This window comes from Anguilla rostrata, chromosome 11 (genome assembly GCF_018555375.3).
Source record: "Anguilla rostrata isolate EN2019 chromosome 11, ASM1855537v3, whole genome shotgun sequence".
Lineage (NCBI taxonomy): Eukaryota > Metazoa > Chordata > Actinopteri > Anguilliformes > Anguillidae > Anguilla > Anguilla rostrata.
Window position 1 is genome coordinate 1,415,836 of NC_057943.1, and position 24,444 is coordinate 1,440,279.

General features: G+C 47.1%; 1 protein-coding gene across 1 annotated transcript; it reads right to left on the reverse strand.

The window, feature by feature from the left end:
* Positions 1-24,444, reverse strand: LOC135235171 (neurexophilin-2-like). The gene is made up of 2 exons (XM_064300415.1): positions 24,307-24,444; positions 1-2,243 (listed from the first exon to the last, which is right to left on the reverse strand). Exons 1-2 carry the CDS (start codon positions 24,358-24,360, stop codon positions 1,425-1,427), a joined length of 873 nt encoding a protein of 290 aa, XP_064156485.1. The 5' UTR covers positions 24,361-24,444; the 3' UTR covers positions 1-1,424.

Here is a 24,444-nt window from a genome sequence, read left to right on the forward strand (position 1 = left end):
GTTTCTCCCCACGGATGTTCCTTCATCATTCGCTTCAGCTTCAGCTTCATCATTCACGCTCAGAATCACAGCTCCAAACAGGAAGACGGCTTCATCAGTTTTAATGCGCGTGTCATATTTACATACAGCGTATACATGAGAGTATTCTCCAGATTTACCACGGGACGAGCGGTCTGGCGTTCTCCGCCGCTCGCTCACACCCAGTAGCTGAGTAAACAACAATAAATTAAATTAGAAAACTCCATTCCTCTGTCAGAACTGGGGGAGAAAAGCATACTTTAAATGGATGATACACACGGGAAAATGCAATATCTGAGTGTGGTTTCCTTCTCTCAAGTTCGAGACTTTTTTTTTCTTGTCTGTTTTCATTTTAAAGTTATTTCCAGTCTTACTGTGAGTTTTTTCATGAAAATATCCAAGTCACAGTATTTAAAAAAATTCTGTGAATAGTCTATTAATTGCAGCAGAGCAAATGTTTATAAATGAGCTGGCAGACTTTAATCTTCCAGGGCCAAACAAGGTGCAGTCAGTTCTACTGGTACCAGCTGTCACCTCCTCTAGTCACCTCCTTCGGCCACCTCCTGCCATCACCTCCTTCACCTCCTGCGGTCCCACACACTGGACCAAACACTGTTCATCGTTGGCTGTGAGCGCACAGACACACTGCTGCTGTTGCTTTAACCACAGCAATCACTGGGGAACAGTTCCACAAAATAATTAACATATTTATTTGAGTGTGATATTAATAAGTTGAGTGAGAGTCGGTTGACCTGGATAAATTGGCAGGGAGGTTCGGCACAGAGTCGCTGAGAGAGTCACGCTCTGATGCGAACATGCATTTGATCTAAATCAAAAGTAATGGAGGAAAGCTTGGGGCTGCTGGCTGACTCATCCTGTTAAGGCCCTGTTGTGCATGGATGGGTCTGGATGGGTCTGGATGGGTCTGGATGGGTCAGGATGGGTCTGGTTTGGTCTGGTTTGGTCTGGTTTGGTCTGGATTGGTCTGGATGGGTTAGGATGGGTCTGAATGCGTCTGCTTGGGTCAGGATGGGTCAGGATGGGTCAGAATGGGTCAGAATGGGACTGGATGGGTCTGGATGGGTCTGGGTGGGTCTGGATGGGTCTGGTGTGAAGGCCAGACTGTGTCAGTGCCGGAGGCAGTACTGACTCTCCCTCCTGGAGGCTGTAGCATTGAGCAGTGATATAAACACAAACTGGGCTTTTCACAAACTGGGGGGGAATGGGAGTAAACATTTTAAATGTCAGGACATGATACAGTGCAACTGAATAACATCCATCCCACCCACACCCCCCCAAAAAAACCTTGTCCTGTGTGCTGGGGAGAGGAGGAATTACATATATTCAACAGCCCCCCCCCCCCCCAAATCCCCCAAATCCCCCAGTGGTACCCTCAGAGGTTCCTGTCACCCGAAGTACGGGAGGTCATTCTGGAAGTTGTAGTCCGGGCAGACCTTCTGCACCAGCTTGTAGTCCACGCTGAAGAAGGAGATGAAGATGCAGATGACCTTGAAGGGCTTGGCGCAGAGCCAGGCGGTGTGGGACTGCGTGTGCTCCAGGAAGCAGGTCTGGGCCGGGTCGTACAGGCAGGGCCGCGGCTTCCGCACGCGGTTGGTCTTCTCGTACTCGACCTGGCAGTTGAACGCCACCTTCTCCCTGGCGTGCAGCGTGGACTGCTGCTTGTCCCGCAGCTCCGCCTCCGGGTCGTGGCGTGGGCGGAGCGAGGGCGAGGAGGGCGGAGCCTCGAACACCACGGCCTTGCTGGGCGGGACGATGCTGATGGACACGTTGCCCAGGACGGACGAGTTGTGGCGGAAGTAGACGCTGAAGGTGCCGTTGACGTGGTCCACGATCTTGCCGGTCACCAGCAGGCTGAACTTGAGCGTCTTGATGTTGACGTAGAAGTCGCCCCAGCCGAAGATCTTCTTGGCCTTCATGGCGGTCTTCAGCGGGGCCCGGCGCCTGGCGCGGGACGCTGGCGGGTTCTGGGGGAGGGACTGGTTCCGCGCCCAGTCGGACGGGCTCAGGAGGCTGTAGCTGGGGGGTTGAGACTCGGAGGCGGGGTCGTCAAGGGTGGAGAAGATCCGGGAGGCCCGAAAGGGGGGGGCCACTGCCCCAGCGGCTTCAGCTCCCCCTCCATGAGGAAGAGCCTTCAGCACGGAGCCCGCTGGGCCCACAGCCAGGAAGTCCAGAGACTCAGAGAGCTGCTCATCCAGGCCCTGCACCTGCGGCCACACACACGTACACACGTACACACACACGCGCGCGCACGCGCATACACACACACATGCACGCATACACACGCACGCATACACACACACACACAAGCACAAAGAGAGACACAAAAATACAATCACATATACACATAAAATAACAGTTTAATGACTACATTGCCTGGTCTGCTGGTCTTAGTATTTAATTGCACTTTTATTGTTTAATATAAAAATGCGAATACAATTTATTTCTAACACTACAGACTACAGTCTGACAGTCACCTTTAGCATGCTGTGGACTCTAGGCTAAATCACTGGCTGCAGAGATTTCATCTCATTTCCTGGTCTTTTCCAGGATTTCTTTGGCTCGGTTCAGCTGCCTTTTTGGAAAGCAAACACTTTTCAACATTTCAGATGCAGTTTTTTAATCTAATTTTGTTGTCATTTTAAAAATTTTGGACAGCACAGCGCAGCACACTTTTGATGGATAGAGTCGGTGGCTCCAGCAGCTCAGAACTTTTCTGCCGGTAATATAATCAACAGCGAGGCTGATTATACACACAACTAAAAGTGCTGCTGCAGAAAAGTGCAGTCTGCACACACACACACACACACACACACAGAAACACACACACACACACACACACACACACACACAGAAACAAACACACACACACACACACACACACACACACAGAAACAAACACACACACACACACACACAAAAACACACACACACACAAACTGAAACAAACACACACATCCACACCCCCTCACAAAACAAACCGCACACAAACACAAAAAACCAATACACACACAAGGCACACCTCTCGCCACACCACACACACACCTACAGACACAGACACTTCGCTCTGGCGACCCATCCATCCTTACCATCCACTCACCCACCCAAACACACATCCACATCACCACACCATCCATTCACCAATCACACACCACCTCACCACCTATGCCATCCATTCACCAATCCATCCATCCACTCACCCATCCACCTATCCATCCACTCACCAATCCATCCATCCACTCACCCATCCACCCATCCATCCACTCACCAATCCATCCATCCACTCACCCATCCATCCATCCATCCATTCACCAATCCATCCATCCATCCATACATCCATCCATTCACCAATCCATCCATCCATACCCCCACCCACCTATCCATCCATCCATTATAAAACCCACTTATTACTGGTCAGGGTGGGGTGGGTGCATGATTTTATTCACAATTTTAATATTAAACTAAGAAATACTCCTAATACAGTTGGCCTTGTGTAAATATATAGGTATTGCACCCTGAGGATACTGTGAGAAAATTGTGCTATTTGTCAGCTTAGAAGAGTCTGCTGAAAGGTGAAACTAAATACAGATTTTAAAAAACAACAAAATTATAAGGCAATTACCATATTCTGAAGGAGCCCATTGCTACTTACAGCAAGGCTGTACAGACAGAAAGACCCACTTCTACAAGATTATTGCCCAAAAAAAAACTGGAATAACTCAAAAGAGTTCTGTCTTCTGCCACTGATCACCTACTTAATCCATCCCCAGTCACTGAATTAATCCACCAGGTTTCCCTCTTAAAATGGGAGGGATTTGCATTATAAATGATACGCCCTGATATGAAATGACTGAACGATAAAACGAACGGTATAAGATCTGACAGAGTAAACGCCCTTGGAAATATAAAACCACACTTTCCATTAAACCCACCGTCAGCCGCCGTAAACACTCCTGCCCGGATTAGGGAGGATGCGCTCCGCAGAGCTGTTTAGCATACGAAGCCCTCTGCCTGCTCACCTGCAAGGCCCCGCTCCCTCAGTTATTTACAGGTGTCTTTGTTCACCTCCCTCTCTCTCTCTCTCTCTCTCTCTCTCTCTCTCTCTCTCTCTCTCTCTCCCTCCCTCTCTCTCTCTCTCTCTCTCTCTCCCTCCCTCTCTCCCTCTCTCTCTCTCTCTCGTACACTCGGGATTCTAAACTCCCCTTTAGAGATGGCCTTTCTCCCCACTGAACCGCCTCTACTTTAGAAATCCGATTTAAACGGTCCTATTTTAGCACCTTTAGAAATACATCCAGCCTACCCTTCTGAAGTACAATTTTTTTTATTTTACAAATTAATGATAATCGAACAATAATGACTAAAAAATGCAGACTTACTTTCGAGCAAATCATCCACCGAAATAACCCAAGAGTAACATAGTCTGTGAAAAGCCGATTACCTTGAACCATCTGAGCGATGCAACTTAATCTGTTCCAAGCATTCACAGGTCTTTATCTTTAAAGTGAAATGAGCTGAGATCACTCTATTTATTCAGTAAAACTGGCATTTGTTTTTTACAGCACAGTATTAGTGAAAGTAAAGAATGACCTTAGGGTAAGCAGCGATGCCACTCATGTGTCAGTTCTCTTTCTCTTGGATTCGAATTCTGTATTTGATATAAAAGACGGAATTATATGAATTAATCTCCCTGCCACAGTTTTATTTAACAGGGAGAAATTCTCTGTCAGCATGGGTTCCACGTATCGAATTAGCTGGATCTGTGACAGCGCAGGGCAGTATTCTAGAGCCGCTTCTGTTTTCATCCTGCCTGTTCCCACTGGGAAATCTCATATGTCCTCATAATTTTAATCCTCATTGTTATGCAGATGACACACAATTGTATTAATCTGTGGAGCCAAACGACCTCAGTATTCCCGATGTAGTCCCTGCCTGATTGGTCCACTGTCAATGACCGGATGGGAAACACGTTTCAGACACCAAATAAGGAAAAAAAGAGGTACTATTATTTGGCTCCAAATAAAATTAAAAAAATATGAAATGTACACTAGGCTTAGCTGTCTGGCTCTGCAGATTTACCAGACATGCCGCAGATTACCGCCAGGGCCACGAAATTCAGCGCTGCCACGTGTTTGCAGTTTAGCGGGGTGTTTGCTAAGGCTGGCTATGTAAATGAGCACAGCTGCGGAGAGCTCATTTAAATGCGCTGCCGGTATTTAAGGCACATATTGTTCCAGCGAGAAGAAAAAAAAAACAGTACGAGAGGAAATCGCAGCTAAAGTAAATACTGTCAGCGAGGTGAAAATATCTATAATTGACTTTAAAAAAAAAACATCGGCAATAAATTCAGGCGACGCATCAAAGGAAAGATGACATTAATTAAAGGGAGGGTTCACCCAAATCGCATAAATAAATCGTAACTTTTATCCATGAGTAGTAGCTTCCACAAACTGGCCCTGTTTCCCCTGCTATGCTGCAGCTAATAGTGTAATTGGACCCTGAAATCCATTATTAGTCGCATTGTAGCAGCAGAAGCAAAACGGCTAGTTTATGCCCATAGACAATTATCACAGAATTATGCAGTTTGGGTGACCTGTCCCTTTTTAATTGGACGTGTTTGTGCGCGGAAAAAAAAGTAAGGTGAAAAACTCGCACAATGCTCATGAGGAGAAAACATTGTGAATCACTATCCCCCCGGCCTCCCCCCCTTACACAGGGGTTCAGGAGCTCCGTTCTCCTCCTCGCTCTCTCTCTCTCTCTCTCTCTCTCTCTTCAAACAGTTCCACTGGCGTTGTATTGTGCACCGTATTACAGTGGAGCGTGCTGCAGGCCACACACACCTGCGCCACTTTCTCTGGGCTGCACAGGAGGGCTGCACCTGTACAGCCCACTCAACGGAATCGGCTCTTAAGGAAGTCGAATCTGTGCTCCCCAATTTCTGGTGCGGGCGTGCGCCTCCTCGTACCGCTCCACCGCTGGGGGAAGTCGGGTTCTGAACAGGGTTCTGCGACGGATGCGCGCCGTCACCTTTCAGTGTGCAGAGAGGATGTTAACACGTCTCGTTAGCGGGCGAGCAGGCGACGGTTCCTGGAGACGCCGCCTAACGGCGCATTAACCCAGCCACGCAAACAGTAGGGATGCAGCTCGTCTCTCATTCTACCGGCGCAGATCTGCGGTTCGGCTCCGTCGGCTCGTTTAGCGTATGTAAACGCCCCGCTAACCCTGAGTGAACACGGCCCATAATCTCAAGTTAGAAATTCTGAGTCATTATACATTCAGATCCCTATGTTTTAAACCCCACACAGGGACAGTGATCAACGCTGCTTTGTTTCCTTTATCAAATCTAGCCCAAGTGAGATCCTTTTTATCACAGCAAAATTCAGAAAGTTCTGATACAAACTTTTACGTCAAACCACCAGGACTACCGTAATAATCTTTACTGGTCTGCCTCTAGAACAAAAACCATTATTCAATTTACAAATTATTCAGAATGCTGCAGTCACAACTTCAACTAAAACCAAAAGGTGGGAGCACTTCAGTCCTGTTCTGTCTACATTACATTGGCTCCCCTTGTCTTTAAGAATTGATTTTAAGGTCATGTTACTTGTGTATAAAGCATAAAGTTTAGCGCCTTCTTACATTTCTGATTATCCATCTTTTTATGTTTTGACTCGAGCCAAAATGTTCTCCACTGCCAGTTTGCTCAGCGTGCCACAGGTTAAAGAGCTCTCTTCTGCTTTTATTCACGAAAACTGTGGAATACTCTTCCAAAAACGTTAAAGAGGCCGGTTTGTTTTAAAAAAAAAACTGCTTAAATCACAGTTTTGCTCCAGCATATACCTAAAACTTCTGTCTTATTCTTACTGCGTCCACTCCTGGTTTAGTCTTCCTTTTTTAATATTGTCTCTATTTCACTAAGTTGTCTGGAATTTTATTTATCCAATGCTTCGTATTTTCTTTGTATATACGGCACAAACTTTCATTTTGTTCTACGGTGCTATATTGTGCAATACTTTGAGCTGAATTTCCATGTATGAGAGATGATTTATAAATCCAGTTTATTATTATCATCACTGTTATTCTAACAATGCATCAGAATCCCCATGGCAGTGGATGATTATGGTTGTCCAAACGCACTGTCGGTACTGTACGTTATGAATACATGGCCTGTTTTGTTTGGCCCAGAAATATTTGCCAGCCTTATAGCTTTCCTCTGAGGAGCTTTCCCCGTCCTCTACACACAGCATATATGTGTGTGTGTGGCTCTGTAAGTGCTGTAAATCGATAGGAAAGCGTAATTATTTCCAAACGCTGCTCTACAGCACCCTCGGGGAGGGAGGGGGGGGGGGGGGGGGGGGGGGGGGTAACGGGGAGGGGGGGGACGGGGGAGGGATGTTGAAATGGTTCTGCTGTGAGAAACACGCAATCACAGCTTTTCAGAAAACATCCCAAACAAATTAATAACAGAACATTTTTATCCGTGGATCATAATTTCTGTAACTCAAACACCCCCCCCACACACACACACACTCACACACACACACACACACACACACACACACACCAACCCTTTTTTAAGTTTAGAGCCAGAGGCCTAAGGACTTAGAGATGAGTATACGGATGAGGTGATTCAAGGCGTCAGAAGTCTTATTTATATACGCATAATGCAGAGAGATAAACATTAAAAAAAGGGAGAAAGACAGACAGAAATATTATTACTTCGAAAGCCAATATGGGCGTCCTCAGGAAGCAAAACTTTAATAACCTTAAACTTAATTTAGCGAAAGTTTTCTGTTTACTGTTTCGTTTTCTGGAGCTGAGCGAGCGAGGCGGGCGTATAGCGGGTTTTCCTGAGCAGAACCCCCGCTGCTGTCCTGCAGAGACGCTCATGGTTCAGTGGCTGATGGGGTCTGGAGGTCAGAGGTCAAAGGTCAGGTCTCAACTCCATCACAACAGGTAAGTTGTAGCACAGTGGGTAAGGAACGGAGTGTAGCACTGTGGGTAAGGAACTGGGCTTGTAACCGAAAGGTCTCAGGTTCGATTCCCGGGTAGGACACTGCCGTTGTACCCTTGAGCAAGGTACTTAACCTGCATTGCTTCAGTATATATCCAGCTGTATAAATGGATACAATGTAAAAATGCTGTGTAAAAGTTGTGTAAGTCGCTCTGGATAAGAGCGTCTGCTAAATGCCTGTATGTAATGTTCCTTCACATTCAGCATGGCCGAGCTGAGAAGCCATCTGCATACATACCGAGAACTACATTCAGTGGTAAGTCTTTTGTTTAGTTTATGGCAGAAATGTTTTATAGATTTATTCATTGAGTGCTGTATACAGTAAATATATTCATTGACTGTAACTCCATTGTGTGTTAATTACATACTCATAATCATTACATGAGCATAATGACACATACTCATTCGCACACATACACACATGCACTGCACCTCACACACAAACACAATCCCACAAGCACACACACACACACACAAAAGCACACACAAATTAACACACACTAGCACACACACACACACACACACAAGCACACACAAATGGACACACACACACACACAAGGACACACAACATACACGCGAACACACACACACACACAGATGCACACACAAGCACACACAAATGCACACACACACACACACGAACACACACACACACACACACACACACCCGCACACACACACAGTTAATTTTTTGACTCTCTAGTGTTGTTTGTGGGAGTGCAGCCGAGTCAAATAACCATTACTGCACATTAAAGTGAAAGAGTGTGTGGAGCAGGTGAAACGGCAGCTTGTATTACGCTGGAGCAAGCAAGACAGGGGAGAGCTCAAAAAGTGGGGAAACATTTTCAGGCAACCAGGGAGAAAAGGGTGATTCCTCATGGACAACAGGAGAAAAGAGATTTCACATTGCAAGTTATTTCAGAGCCATCGAATGAAAGGGGGGGGGGATGAAAGTGATGTAAAGGCAACCCACCATCATAGAGGCAACTGTCATTTTGATTGTACTTTATAGGTACAGGTATTGGGGAGAGGGATTATCCTGCACGTAAGAGAGTACAGGTTACACTATCCTGCAGGTAAGTACCTGTGCTGGTCAGTCAGTCAGTACCACATTCTCTCCTACTTCTTATGAACATACAGTCTGACTCTTGCTTTTAAAATGCAATCATTCAGACTAACAAGCGCTGTGCTGGATTGAGGGTGGGAGTTTGAAGGATCAGGTGGTTTTTTAACTGATGGAAGTTTAAGACAGGGGCAGGTGAGGGGGCGGAGGCAGAGGGGGACGGGGGGGACGGGGGGACGGGTTATTTGTGACTGAGTGGCAGTCGGGGGAGGTGAGTGACACCCCTGTGATGGAAGCATATTACAGCAAAGTGTATATTTATAAATGAGGGGGGTGTCCGCCTGCGCCCCCCCCCCCCCCCAGGAAAAGGAGCAGGGAGGAGAGACGCACGGCTGCTGTCACAAAGACAAACTTTTCCAGGCCTGTCTACACGGCAAACCCTTTCTGGGGTGTGACAGGCACCTCCAAAAATAAGCACTACAGCTCCTAACGACCACCGAGTCTCTCTCTGTCTCTCTCTGTTTCTCTCTCCCTCTCCCTCCCTCTCTCTCTCTTTCTGACTCTCTCAGTCTCTCTCTCTCCCTCCCGCTCTCTCTCTCTTTCTCTCTCTCTCCCACCTTTGCAGTGCCAGGACTGGAAGGCTCGCCGCTGAATGCTTCCTGCTTCCCGCTTCCCACTCCCAGCTCCCAGGCCTGGGACCTGACAGCGAATCCTGGGCGTGCACCCCGCGGCTCGGGACAGGAAGCTCCCAGGCTAAAGACCCCCATGCGCCCCCTGCACCCCCCGTGCCCCCCGCCCCCTGCACCCCGCGGCTCCCAGGCTAAAGACCCCCCCTGCGCCCCCCTGCACCCCCGTGCCCCCCCGCTCCCAGGCTAAAGACCCCCCTGCGCCCCCCTGCACCCCCCGTGCCCCCCCGCTCCCAGGCTAAAGACCCCCCTGCGCCCCGTGGCTCGGGACAGGAAACTTCGAGGCTAAAGCACCCCTCGGCTCCCAGGCTAAAGACCCCCCTCGGTTCAGCGAGCTCGTTCCTCACAGCCACAGCGCGGTGAAATTCAGCAACGTTCCGCTCGACTATCAGCGACCAAGTGTGAGAGAACAGCAGGGAACCTGAATTCTTGCCGTTTCTCTGACACAAACAGGCGCTCTGACACGATGTTGAGAAGGAGAGAGGGGAGGAAGGCACAGACCGGCCCGCTCACCCCCCGGCAGTACACTCCCCCATTTAGCCAATTAGCACAGGAAACTGAATCCAGAATTAACAAGAAGCCCATTAATGGAATTCATTCTGCACAGAAGAAAGTGATAGAGCCATAGCAGGGATCACCTGTGAGTGTCTAAAAGCAGCCGGTCACACCCACCCCCGTCCCTGCCCCCCCCCCCCGTCCCCTGTCCCTCCCCCCGTCCCTGTCCCCCCCGTCCCCACCCCCGTCCCTGTCCCTGTCCCTGTCCCTGTCCCCGTCCCCAGCACACATCCATACTGGCATCTCAAGCACATTTCCAGCAGCATTTTTTAAAAGAAAGTTTCTGAGATTCAGATGGTTTTTCATGTTTTTCATGTTCAGCATGGAGGCTGTTAGCCAAAGGACACAAGCACGGAGACACGGCACACCCCCCCCCCCCCCCCCCCCCCCCCCCGCCCCCCCACCCACCCCACCCCACCCCATCCCATCCCATCCCATCCCATCCCATCCCATCCCATCCCATCCCATCCACCTGTACAGTGAAGCGTGACTTTCATCTGGCTCAGGGGTGCTGTACCCTGATACTCTCTGATAGTTTGGTACGCGGGCTCTGCCGTGTGGAACAGATCACCGTCAGGCCTGTGAGAGAGGCGTCTGTTACATCAGCGTGAGGGAGCGTGGAGGGGGATGGGGGGATGGGGGGGGCTGGGGAGTGTGTCGCTCTGCCATGACAGGTTTAGACAGCCCGTCACATCATTACGATTGGTGCAGATGACACTCCGCTCTGTGCTGATTGGTCCAGACGCCCCGGACGCCTCGTGCTTCGCTCGTCCCGTTCCGCCTCGTTTCGAAGCCCGCTGTCGCAGAACCGAATTTCTGTTACTGAATAAAGTCTCAGGGCAGAATGAGAAAAACCAGTTAATGGAGGTCAGTCTGCCCGCTTAACACCGCTCGAGTGCTGCTGTAGCCTCCTCCCCCTCATAGCGCACAGGCTGCGTCCTCCCAAGGGGAGTGTGTTTTCGGGGGTGCCGTACACTATTCGCAAAGAGTAGCGGGTTCCCCCCGGTGTCCTGGCTAAAATCCCAGGTCTAGCTCTCACAAAAACTTGCCACCTAATCATCCCCTGATTTAATTGGCTAAAAAAAAAACATGTCCTCTCCCTCCAGTGGAGCTGCTCAGTGGCCAACAATAGAGGACTGTGGTTGTACTGGGCAGCTCCCAGGTGTGAACGTGTATGAGTGTGAAGCAGGGCGTTCCTGCAAAAGAGCATCCGTGCTCAGCGAACCTACCCTGGGTAAATAAAGGTTAAATAAAAAATGAGAGGGGAAAGTTAGGAGGATTCCAAGGCCCTGACTGACAGGGGCCCTCAACAAATTTAACAACATAAGCTCAATCACTTTTTATTTGTCAGTTATTGAAATTGACATTAAAATAATTTTGTATCTTTATGGAGTCCATAAATTCTGGCAGGAAAGCGTTGTTTTTTATTTTTTTGCTTAATAAAGAATGCTATTCGGTCCACTTCACATGGTTTACAGTTAGCAAGTGAAGTGTTAATGCCAGCTGGAAATCAATACAGATCTAGTAAACTGCTCATGGGTACAGTGACACTTGGATTATGGGTAGGATTTGAACCTGCAACCTCAAGCCCAGTTCCCTTATAATTCTATATACTCTGCCCTAGCCAGCACTTCACTTTAGGGCAATAAGCCAGGAAGCCCCTGTAAGTGAGCGGGACATAAACACGAATATACATGATACACAACCCTAAGACAATATGGGGGTAACCGCACACACTCCTGCACACACACATGCACACGCTCACACACACTCTCACATGCACACGCTCACACACACTCTCACATGCACACATACACACACACATGCACACACACTCACATACTCACACTCTTGCACGCACACACTCCTGCACACACACATGCACATGCACCCCACACACACACTCTCACATGCACCCCCACACACACACATGCACACATACACACACACATGCACACGCTCACACACACTCTCACGTGCACACATACACACACACATGCACACGCACTCACATACTCACACTCTTGCATGCACACGCACACACACACACACGCATCCACAGGCACACGGACACACGCACCCACCCACACACACAAATGCGTGCATGTACACACAGGCACACTCACACACACCCACACACACACACACGCATGAGCACACACTCACCCATGTACAGGTGATAAAGGTATAGGGGTTCTCTGCCTCGAATAGAGAGCTGTGGGTTAAATTAAAGGGGGGGGGGGGGGGGGGGGGGGGGTTCATTCTCACCTGTTTAATGAAAAAATATTCAGTGTGACACAAAGACAAATTCTGCTGCGCTTTGGAAACAGCTTTTTGCCTGACAGATTCCAAACTCAAAAAGCAGTTTGTCAGATCTATACATTTACGTAATTTTTATTTTTGTAGATTTCCTTCTGTGAGGCGAATAGAGAACCTTAAGTGGTGCTCCAGGTCCTGTTAATACATAAACCATTAATGCAGTACTAAAACAATATTAAACTATATAGCTGGTCCAAGTTGTATTTATTTATTTTTTTATTATTAACTGGAGGCTCAGTATGATGCTTTGCCAGAATAGGTTAGGCTTGTGGGCAGGTGCATGGGTGTAAAAAAACAATGTAAAGCTTTATCAAAAAGATTGATAACTGGTTTAAGCTATGTTTTCAACTCTGCTAGCTTGTTTTAGCTGGTCGATCAGTTTAACCACGCTGTTCAACAGCCTATAGTCCGCCAGTACATCAGTTTAGCCACCAGTTTACTCAACCAGCTTTGACCAACTCTGAAGTTTGACCAGGCACAGACTAGCTATGACCAGGTAAAACCATCATATAATCCCAGCCAGCCTTTGCGGGACATAAATAGAAAGTACCAAAAGTTATGAAGGGTGGTTGTTTTTTTAAAATCTAAAAACTGAATTTTCCATCGCGCCAGATCCCCTCCTTTCTATATAAAAAAGGTATGCAAATGAATGCAAATAATGGTAGTCACAGAATGAATATAAATGGCGTAATCCGATCACAATTTTGTTATTTTAAATATATTATTTTAACTATATATCCCCAATTTTCCATACAACAGTCTGTCCACCAACCAAGTTGCACGGCGACGCATAGTGACGTATGCGCCAATTAACCTTTGCCACCTGTTTGTGTTGAAAATAGGGAAACGGCGTCGGAAACTCTAAAGCGAAAAAAGAAGAAACAAAAACTTATTTGTTTTTGCGACGGCTGCGGTGTGTGTTCCTCTAAAAACCTGAATGATAACTAAACTGCTGGGCCTTCTGATCTATAACGAACCGGCTGGGGAAATGAGGGCGAAGTCAAACGCGAGAGATCCGCAGACGCGAGCGCTACTAAATCTGATAAAGACGTGTCTGCGTTACGCAGCGCCGGGGACGCGGCTCTCCCAGGTGTCATGTCTTTATCGACGGAGAAGTCGCTGCCAAGACTGCCTTCGACAGTGTCATTGAGACATTTGCAGGAATGACGAAAATAGCACAGTTGGAGCAGCGGTTCCTTTTGACTTTTTATATATATATATTTTTTAAAATGCCTCAGCAACTGGCGAAAACTTCGTATTGGTAAGTAAGACCTTTACCCCAGAATAAGTAAATAAATGCGCCAGCTCTATGTTACGTTAAAAAATAATTGGCTTAAAATAATAATAGTATTTCAATATTGATACATGCCCACACTAAATGAATATGCGCACAGTATATGTATGCATGCTAATATAAACTTGAACAGAGGACAGAATTGGAGTTTTGCCCTCGCGCGGATGTCTCATCCAAACCTTTAACAGTGAGACATGGCAGGAGGTTCATGGTGCACATCACAGTATGGTATAAAAGAAGATAAACTGCTGCTCTTAATCCTCACCAGATTGCATTTTTCGGTTTCACACCCACCTGTTTGGAACTGTCAGCGTGTTTGTGTGTGTGTGTGTGTGAGAGAGAGAGAGAGAGCAAGAGAGGTCATGCAGGGAGGAAGGAGGTGTTCAGACATTTTATACCAAAAAGATACAGAAGACACACACAGGATGTCAGCCAAAATGCACACACAAACACACTCATGAACACACTCACACATGCATGCACACACACACACACACACACACCCCAGCAGAGCACCACAAACAGGGCTACGATCTCACACGCACACGCACACGCACACACACACACACATTTGCATTGCATCAGACAGGACACACAGTTGATGTGTTTATATTGTGTTCAAGGTGACCTTGTGTCTAATGGGAAAGCCGCCACATAAGCGTTTCCTGTGATGTGGGTAACACACACACACACTCTCACACACTCACACACACACACACACACTCACACACACACACACACTCACACACACACTCACTCACACACACACACACACACTCACACACACACACACACACACACACTCACTCTCACACACACACACCTCACACACACTCACTCACACACACACACACTCCACACTCAAAACCACTCACAGCCTCTCTGAGACCAACGACTGCCTCGCACACACACACTCACACACACACACACCTCACCACACACACACACACACACACACACACACACACACACACACACACTCACACACACACACACACACACTCTCACACACCACACACACACACACACTCACTCTCACACACACACACACTCACACACACTCACTCACACACACACACACACTCCCACACTCACACACACTCACAGCCTCTCTGAGACCAACGACTGCCCCGCACACACACACACACACACACTCACACACACACACACACACACACACTCACACACACAGCCTCTCTGAGACCAACGACTGCCCCACACACACACACACACCCCCACACACACACACTCACACACACTCTCACACACACACACACACTCACACTCACACACACACCCCCACACACACACATACACACACACACACTCACACACCTCCCACACTCACACACACACACACACCCCCCCCACACACACACACACACACACTCTCACACACACACACTCACACACACACACACACACACACTCTCACACACACTCACACACACACACACACACACACACACTCACACACACACGCGCACACTCACACACACACACACATACACACACTCTCACACACACACACACTCACGCACACGCACCCCAGCAGAGCCCCACAAACACACACACCCCCCCACACACACACACACTCTCACACACACACTTACACTCACACACACACACACTCACACACACACACACCCCAGCAGAGCCCCACAAACACACACACACACACACCCCCCACACACACACATACACACACACACACACACACACTCACACCCCAGCAGAGCCCCACAGACAGGGGTGCGATCACACACACACCCCAGGAGAGCCCAACGAACAGGGCTACGATCTCTCTCACACACACACACACACACACCCCTACACAGGTGAGCCAGGTGTGGGACTGACAGACAGTGTGGGACAGACAGACAGTGTGGGACTGACAGACAGTGTGGGACAGACAGCCAGTGTGGGACAGACAGACAGTGTGGGACAGACAGACAGACAGTGTGGGACAGACAGACAGACAGTGTGGGACAGACAGACAGACAATGTGGGACAGACAGACAGACAGTGTGGGACAGACAGACAGACAATGTGGGACAGACAGACAGACAGTGTGGGACAGACACCTGCACAGGAGCCACTGCAGTAATAAACAGCCCATATTATTTGTTCATTTTTTAACATTTAAAATGTTTTGTTCGTTAATTAATTTTGGTCGGCTGAGAAATTGCTGTTAATTCATGGTGATTTGATCTTTGACATGAGGATTCAAAGTGGGTGGGGAATGCAGTGACATGTGTAGCCAATCATTGGGTAGGTGGGTGTGGCAATTTTGCGGGAATTTGAGCAGGATGGGGGGGGGGGGTTTACAGTCCTACTGTTTAGAAAAGTGCCAGAGGATCTTTAATGAGCTCAGTCAGTCCAGACGGCTGCTTCACAAGGTGCAGTTTCCCTGCAACACATCCTGATCATGTCTGAGTGAGCAGGACACAGGCTATACTGTGGATATTTAAACCATATTGTGGATATTAAAATGATGAAAAGTAATCCTTCCCCTTCTCTCCAGTGATGCGTGGGCTGACCCTGACCCCCTCCCCCCCACCCCCCCCCCAGGCCCCCCCCACCCCACCCTACCCCTGTGCTTCTGTCCCTGTCTGGGTGCTGAGTTGTGATACTTTAAAATTTTATTAAATCATTACACGCATAATTTCACCCTCTGTAGATCCTCTCCAGTTGTGTCTCTATCAATCACAGCAATGAGGGGAAATCCAAGGCTATCCAATCACTCACTCAGAGCGCCTCTCTCTCTCCCTGCATAGGACAGTGACATGCATAAATATGTAAACACATATGCATACACACACACGCACATATGCACACACACATTCGCAAAAGTACATGCACACAGTCACGCACAGATGCACACGCGCATACGCACACACACACACACTGCCTACACACACGGTCACATACATACACACCAAACACACACACACACACAAAAGCACATGCACACAGACACACACATACGCAAAAAACATTTGCAAGCACACACACACAAAGGCACACGCACACAAACAAAAGTGGGCACATATACTCTCTCTTTACAATATTAAAATGACAACAATGATGTATTGTGTGGAGTGGATGTAGCAGAGGTGGGGATTAAAAAATAGGAAGGGGGACAGAGAGAGAGAGATCAATTTTCACCTGTTTAATGCAAAAATATTCACTGCTTCGATTATGAAAAGGAACCAGCCAACAGGCAGATATTTGCTCAGCTGGGAAATTTGAAATTTAAAAATGAATCGTTTCAAATGGTTTTGAGACAGACAAAGCAAGGAAAGATAGAGGGAGACGAGGGAGAGACCGAGGGAGAGGGAGGGAGAGAGAGAGAGATGGACAGAAGAGGAGGGAGGGAGAGAGAGAAAGGGAGAGATCTGCACAGTCTACGATGGTTAGGGTGATAAATCGGTTGTGCATCAGCTAACTGCAGATGAAGCAGCTGCACTTGAATTAAACCCTGGGTTTGATAAACAGCTCATAACCCCTGGGTTTGATAATCAGCTCATAACCCCTGGGTTTGATAAATAGCTCATAACCCCGGGTTTGATTAACAGCTCATAACCCTGGGTTTGATAAACAGCTCATAACCCTGGGTTTGATAAACAGCTCATAACCCTGGGTTTGATAAACAGCTCATAACCCTGGGTTTGATAAACAGCTCGTAACCCCTGGGTTTGATAAACAGCTCGTAACCCCTGGGTTTGATAAACAGCTCGTAACCCCTGGGTTTGATAATCAGCTCGTAACCCCTGGGTTTGATAATCAGCTCATAACCCCTGGGTTTGATAAATAGCTCATAACCCTGGGTTGATAATAGCTCATGAACTCTCGGGTTGATGACACGCTGATGGCTCATAACACCATGACGGGTTTATGACACAGCCAACAAACCAGATTAAACCAGTTAAGCCTGTTTGAGGAACTTCTCCCAGACTGTCAGAGCAGGACTGTAAATTTTATTACTGAAGCCCATTATCAGGCCCATGGCTGGGCTGCATCAAAGCCCGAGCCGCGAGGCGTCTGGTCCATCTCAGGTTGGGGCTGTTTGACTCGGCCGTCTGGGCTCACATGAAAGGCTTTTTGGCGGGCTTAGCGGTGTGGGCCGTCTGGCTCAGGCTGAGGAGGTGCCCTCCTGTGCAGAGAACACACACACACTCTCACACACACATGCACACACGCACATGCACACTCACACCTCCCTCACACACACGCACTCTCTCACACACACACACACCTCCCTCACCTGCTTCTGCTCCTGTGTGTGTCACTGAGTACTGCGCTCACACTCACACACACATACACACTCACACACATACACGCACACACACATTCTCACACTCACACTCACACACAATCATGTGTCTACTGTCGTGCAAACACGTGTGTGCGTGTGTGTGTGTGTGAATGTATGTGTGTGCTCGCGTGTATGTATGTGTGCATATGTAGGAGTGTGCGCGTATTTGTATGTGTGTGTGTGTATGATTGTGTGCATGTGCATGTGTGAGTATGAGTGACATATTCAGAGACAGTACTCAATGTGTTTGCACGCACACACACTCACACATGTAATGATGCTTTTAATCAACAAATTCCTTTTAACACTTCTTGTTTTTATGGATAAAAGGCTCATCATTAATAAAACTCGTTGTCAAGTTATTTAATAAATGTGTCATTAACACTCTGTTTTAAAGGAAATGACACGGAATGGCAGATAAGTGCTTAATTTCAGCCCCAGTTAACTTAATGAAGTGCAGTCACACTTTTTTTGGGAAGCTGCTGCTTCTGCCTGACTGCCGATGTCACATTATACATGCGGAGAGAACCAGGGAGGACCAGGGCTCATGTATAATTCTGTAAGGAAATATTTCAAAAATACACTTATACGGTTTACTGAGTAAAATGTATCCATACTGGCGTGAGAAGGCTGAAACACACCATTTGCAAATGGCACTTTTGTTTGAAAAGATATTCATTAGTTACCTAAATTGCATCTCTCTCCCTCCCTCCCTGTATGTGTGTGTGTGTGTGTGTGTGTGCATGCACGAATGCACGAGTGTGTGAGTGTATAGATGTTATAATATGTACTGTGTGGAAAGTAGTGAAGGCTAATATAGAAAAATCGGTTGTATAAATTCAATAAAAAATAATCATAAGAAAGTCATAAAAATATTAAATCTTGTACAGACGCATACAACTATTTTCAGTGAACATAAGGCAATTTTCACAAGACATCTAATGGTCTGGAGAAGTTATAGTTTTACGTAAAACACTCGCTCAAGTGAACAGAACTCACATGCACGGAATCTGCAAGTTATTTGCGTGGCAGTTTTAGTGGTGGATACAGCTCTCTCTGCCTCTTCCCAAAAGGCTTGGAGCATGTGACAGTGACGTTACATAAAGGTAATTAAGTTTTCAGTGAGCTTACCTCCAGTCTGTACCCCGTGATAACCCTGTTACCTGATCCCCCAGAAATCTGGAATCTGCTTATCTCTCATTTAAATCAAACTGATTTCAGCTTCCCGCTCTGTGAACCCAGAGGGAGGTGTCACAATGCTTCAGATCCTCACATTGTTATCTGATTGGCTGCTGGCACTGGTGACTGACAGATGGGAAACTAAGCCCTGTGCTGCATAAATTAAAAAAACCCAAATACATGAATAAAGAAAACTGCTATTAATCATGCTCATGTCCCAGGGCTGCTGATAGATTTGTAACGGAAATATAAGCAGGTTTTATCAGGCGGAGATGGAAGTGTTATCCTTAGAACGTCCCACATACTTACTGCCTGATTTCTGTCTGTCTGTCTGTCTCTCACACACTCTTTCTCCACCTCTCCCTGTGACACATCCATTAGCTTAGGAACATGCACAGGTGAACGTGCCATTAATGTATATAATGTGTTTAGAGGGCAAGCATTACTAAGACCACATAAAATCTCTCTACCTCTCAGTGTCATGCAAAGGTCCTCAGATTCCTCTGCACATTTTCTCCTTGGTCCTCATCATGGCGTTACGAGGACGTTCCCTGGCACAGGTCAGGAGTGACGCACTGGGTTTGCATCACGCTCAGTAAAATCCAGCTCCATGACCAACGTGGTGGACCAGCGGTCAGCAGGACTGATACTGATCAGAAACTCAAAGCACACCTCACAGCCCCTGCAGTGCATTATGGGATACCTCAGACCTCCTCTGAAATTTTTACAGGGAGAAATTCATGCCGCGGCACTACAAATGCCTGAAGACGGCCGTTACTCTCCTCAAGCGTGAAATCGTCTTAAAACTACACGTTTGCAGAAGGGCGAGTCCCTGAAGATTGAGCTCTCATAGTTGAAGAGTCAGCACCTTTAGTGTCATAAACTCTGACCCTGACCAACATGATTTCACTCATAACACCGCTGGGTCCATTATAGCTATTTATACACACACACACACACACACACATGCACACACACACACACACACATACATGCACACACGCACACACATACACACGCACACACACGCACACACACACACACACATGCACACACGCACACACACACACATGCACACACGCACACACACACACACACATACATGCACACACGCACACACACGCGCGCACACACACGCACACACATACAAACATGCACGCGCACACACACAAACATGCACACACGCACACACACACATACAAACATGCACACACGCACACACACACATACAAACATGCACACACGCACACACACACACAAACATGCACACACACGCACACACACACACACCTGCGCAAACACACGCACACACATGCACACACATACATGCGCACATACACACACACATACGCATACACACACACACACATGAACACACGCACACACACACACACATACGCATGCACACAGGCACACACGCCTACGCACTCACTTCCTATGTGAGGAAACTCCTGCCCTGTCAGGCCACACAAATTCTATTCTATTTTGTTCTGTTCTGTTCTGTTCTATTCTAGGTATGTACTGGGCCTCAGAACCCTCCCTCTTTCTCTCTTTGTCTTTCTAACTCCCTTCATTAATATTAATTGATCACGGGACAATATTGCAGGTACCTTCATGCTGGTGTCAGCTAAAAGGCATCTGCTGCTGCACTTTGCAGTTATTATCATTTACAGGAGATAAACGGCATGCAAACAAGAAGACACAAGCACATTCATCCAATTCTAACGATAAAGACATGAAATCAAGATTTACACCACAGCGACTGACTGTGTAATTATCTGTGTAATTATTTCATTTTGCAGGCAGGCGTTAGGCACACGTCTGTAAGACTTCTGTCTGCTCCGCCCCTCTGTGACTGGTACAGTACAGCACTGACAGTGCTGCTGCTGAGGATGCCTCTGGCATCCTGTGAAATGGAGGTTTTATTGAGCCCCTGAATTTCATCAGGGACGCATCAGTAGCCCTGCTCTGTTACTCAGACTCACGGTGTGTGAAATAGATGACCGCTGTATTCTGAACTTGGAGAGGTGAATATACAATGTTTTCTATGAATAATAATGATAATAATTATATAATAATAATAAACTTGTTAATATAATATAATTTATTTTAACAGACCTATTTAGAAATATCTTTTTAAAAATTCAGAACTAGTGCCCCTGCCACACACACACACGATCATTCTGTGATTTTATTTACATGATCACCCCTGCTCATATTTTTAGGGTAGTCCCTGTCCCTTATCAGGGGTCCCGTCCCGTCACTCCCCTAATCTCACCATCACTCCCCTAATCTCACCATCACTCCCCTAATCCCACCATCACTCCCCTAATCCTGCCATCACTCCCCTAATCTCACCATCACTCCCCTAATCTCACCATCACTCCCCTAATCCCACCATCACTCCCCTAATCCCACCATCACTCCCCTAATCCTGCCATCACTCCCCTAATCTCACCATCGCTCCCCTAATCCTGCCATCACTCCCCTAATCTCACCATCACTCCCCTAATCCCACCATCACTCCCCTAATCTCCTATCACTCCCCTAATCCCCCATCACTCCCCTAATCTCACCATCACTCCCCTAATCCTGCTATCACTCCCCTAATCCCACCATCACTCCCCTAATCCCACCATCACTCCCCTAATCTCACCATCACTCCCCTAATCTCACCATCACTCCCCTAATCCTGCTATCACTCCCTAATCCCCCATCACTCCCTAATCTCACCATCACTCCCCTAATCCCCATCACTCCCCTAATCTCACCATCACTCCCCTAATCTCACCATCACTCCCCTAATCTCACAATCACTCCCCTAATCTCACATCACTCCCCTAATCCTGCCATCACTCCCCTAATCTCACCATCACTCCCCTAATATCACATCACTCCCCTAATCCCCCATCACTCCCCTAATCCACCATCCAATCTCCCCTAATCTCACCATCACTCCCCTAATCCCCATCACTCCCCTAATCTCACCATCATCCCCTAATCTCACATCACTCCCCTAATCCTGCCATCAACTCCCTAATCCCCCATCACTCCCCTAATCCCACCATCACTCCCCTAATCCCACCATCGCTCCCCTAATCTCACCATCACTCCCCTAATCCTGCCATCACTCCCCTAATCCCACCATCACTCCCCTAATCCCACAATCACTCCCCTAATCTCACATCACTCCCCTAATCCCACCATCACTCCCCTAATCTCACATCACTACCCTAATCCCACCATCAATCCCGTAATCCTGCCATAATAATTATAATAATAATAATTATTATTATTACTATTATTATTATTATTATTATCTTACCCCTGTGTGTATAGGCAGTGAAATATGCCAGATATGTATCAAATATTTATTGTTTGAATAATAATTATTCAAATAATAATTCTCACCACCAAAGATCTGTTACCCTCTGCTATGCTGTGCGGTGTGTTATTTAATTCCAATCTCTTTCACTGTATAATATCTCTGCATTAATTAGCCCCAGGAGGAGTCCACTGCCCCAGGGCTGAGGGCAGTCTGTGGGTGTTTAGGAACGGGACGGTGTCCAAGGACGCACACTGCTATTATGCCACTGAAATAACCCTCAAAATCTCCAAATAACCTAGCAAAGTTTCTGTTATTTTACCACTCTGATCCCCCTTCATGAGCTCACCCCACTGCCCTCCTATCTCCCACCCCACCCCCCACCCCCTTTAGGGAACAGCATGAGAGGGTAACATTGTGATTTAGAGTGAGTCTGATCTTGGGTATGTAGTCTTACACGGAGCACTAAGTCACTTATCACTCAGATAAAAACTGTGGTTTAACATGGACACAGCAGCTCACTATCTCAGCACACAAGCATGTATGCTCTTTGACACACACAGTCTCTGTCTCTCTAAGTGTCTTTCTCTATCTGTCTATACATATATATCCCATCCGACTGAATTAACTTTTGGGTTATGTGAAGAGAATAACATAGTAAACGACCAGCTAGGCAAGCGTACCGAGCGAATCTGTGCGATAGGCAAGTGTACTTGAGCGAATGTTGCAAATCCCCAGAGTCTTTTAAAAATCGAGCTTTGTGGCAAATTAGATAAATAGATCACCGCTTGGTAAAGTATGGATGCAAAGTTAATATGAGGCTTATCTGTTTATGCGCACTGAGTAGCAAACTGCGACTTTATTTATTTAGGAAATTAATTTTATACATAAGGACATAATAGCCAGCGCGCAAGAGATAACGCACCGAACTCTCCAAGACTGAAACGCACGCGCGTACGCATGGGCTGGCGTGCCAGCAAACACGAAACTTTCCTTCATTCGTCCAGCAGTTTTTCGCCTCTTTTGTTGGCGATTGCTTTTAATTTGGACACGGTGCAGGCAGGTGGTGTGACCGAGAAAAGTTGTCTTTTGCGTCAAAATCAAGCCGTCCAAGCATTAACGTGGGAGGTGATACATGTTACGCCGAGCGGACCTCTATGGAAAATAAAGTGTACTTTTATATTCAAACGTGCAAAAGGAGCATATCAGCCACGAGATGAATTTCTTGGCACAATTGACCATTTTACTTCTAAACGAATCATGTAGGTTTAAGTTCATTATGTTAAAAATCCCTAAAGTGAGGTTCACAGTCTATTTGTCCTTTCGTTTTGATGTCTTATAAATGACTAAGATTCATAAAATAATGCCAAGAATTGTACATATCTTTCGCTGGACTAAAATTTTATGTAGCCCATCTATGATTGCCATATTTTATGTCCAGTGACACATCAGCTGAAAAACAAGTATAGTGGTAGAATTTGTATGATCGTATCGGTGATGTAGGTATGCGATCGCTTACCTTTAACAGACACCAGTGACTGAGAATCGCGATGGTCCAGTGGAACACCTTCATCTCTCTTCCCGAACCGCGAACCGACCGGATGTGACTAATCTCCCCGGGTTAACATACACCTACAGCGCGAGCGACGCAGTCAGG

Excerpts from the sequence above, each read along its gene's own strand:
- LOC135235171 (XM_064300415.1), bottom strand. The coding sequence starts at position 24,360 with ATGAAGGTGTTCCACTGGACCATCGCGATTCTCAGTCACTGGTGTCTG. Across the intron at positions 2,244-24,306 it reads GTCACTGGTGTCTGTTAAAG|GTGCAGGGCCTGGATGAGCA; the intron begins GTAAGCGATCGC and ends GTGTGGCCGCAG.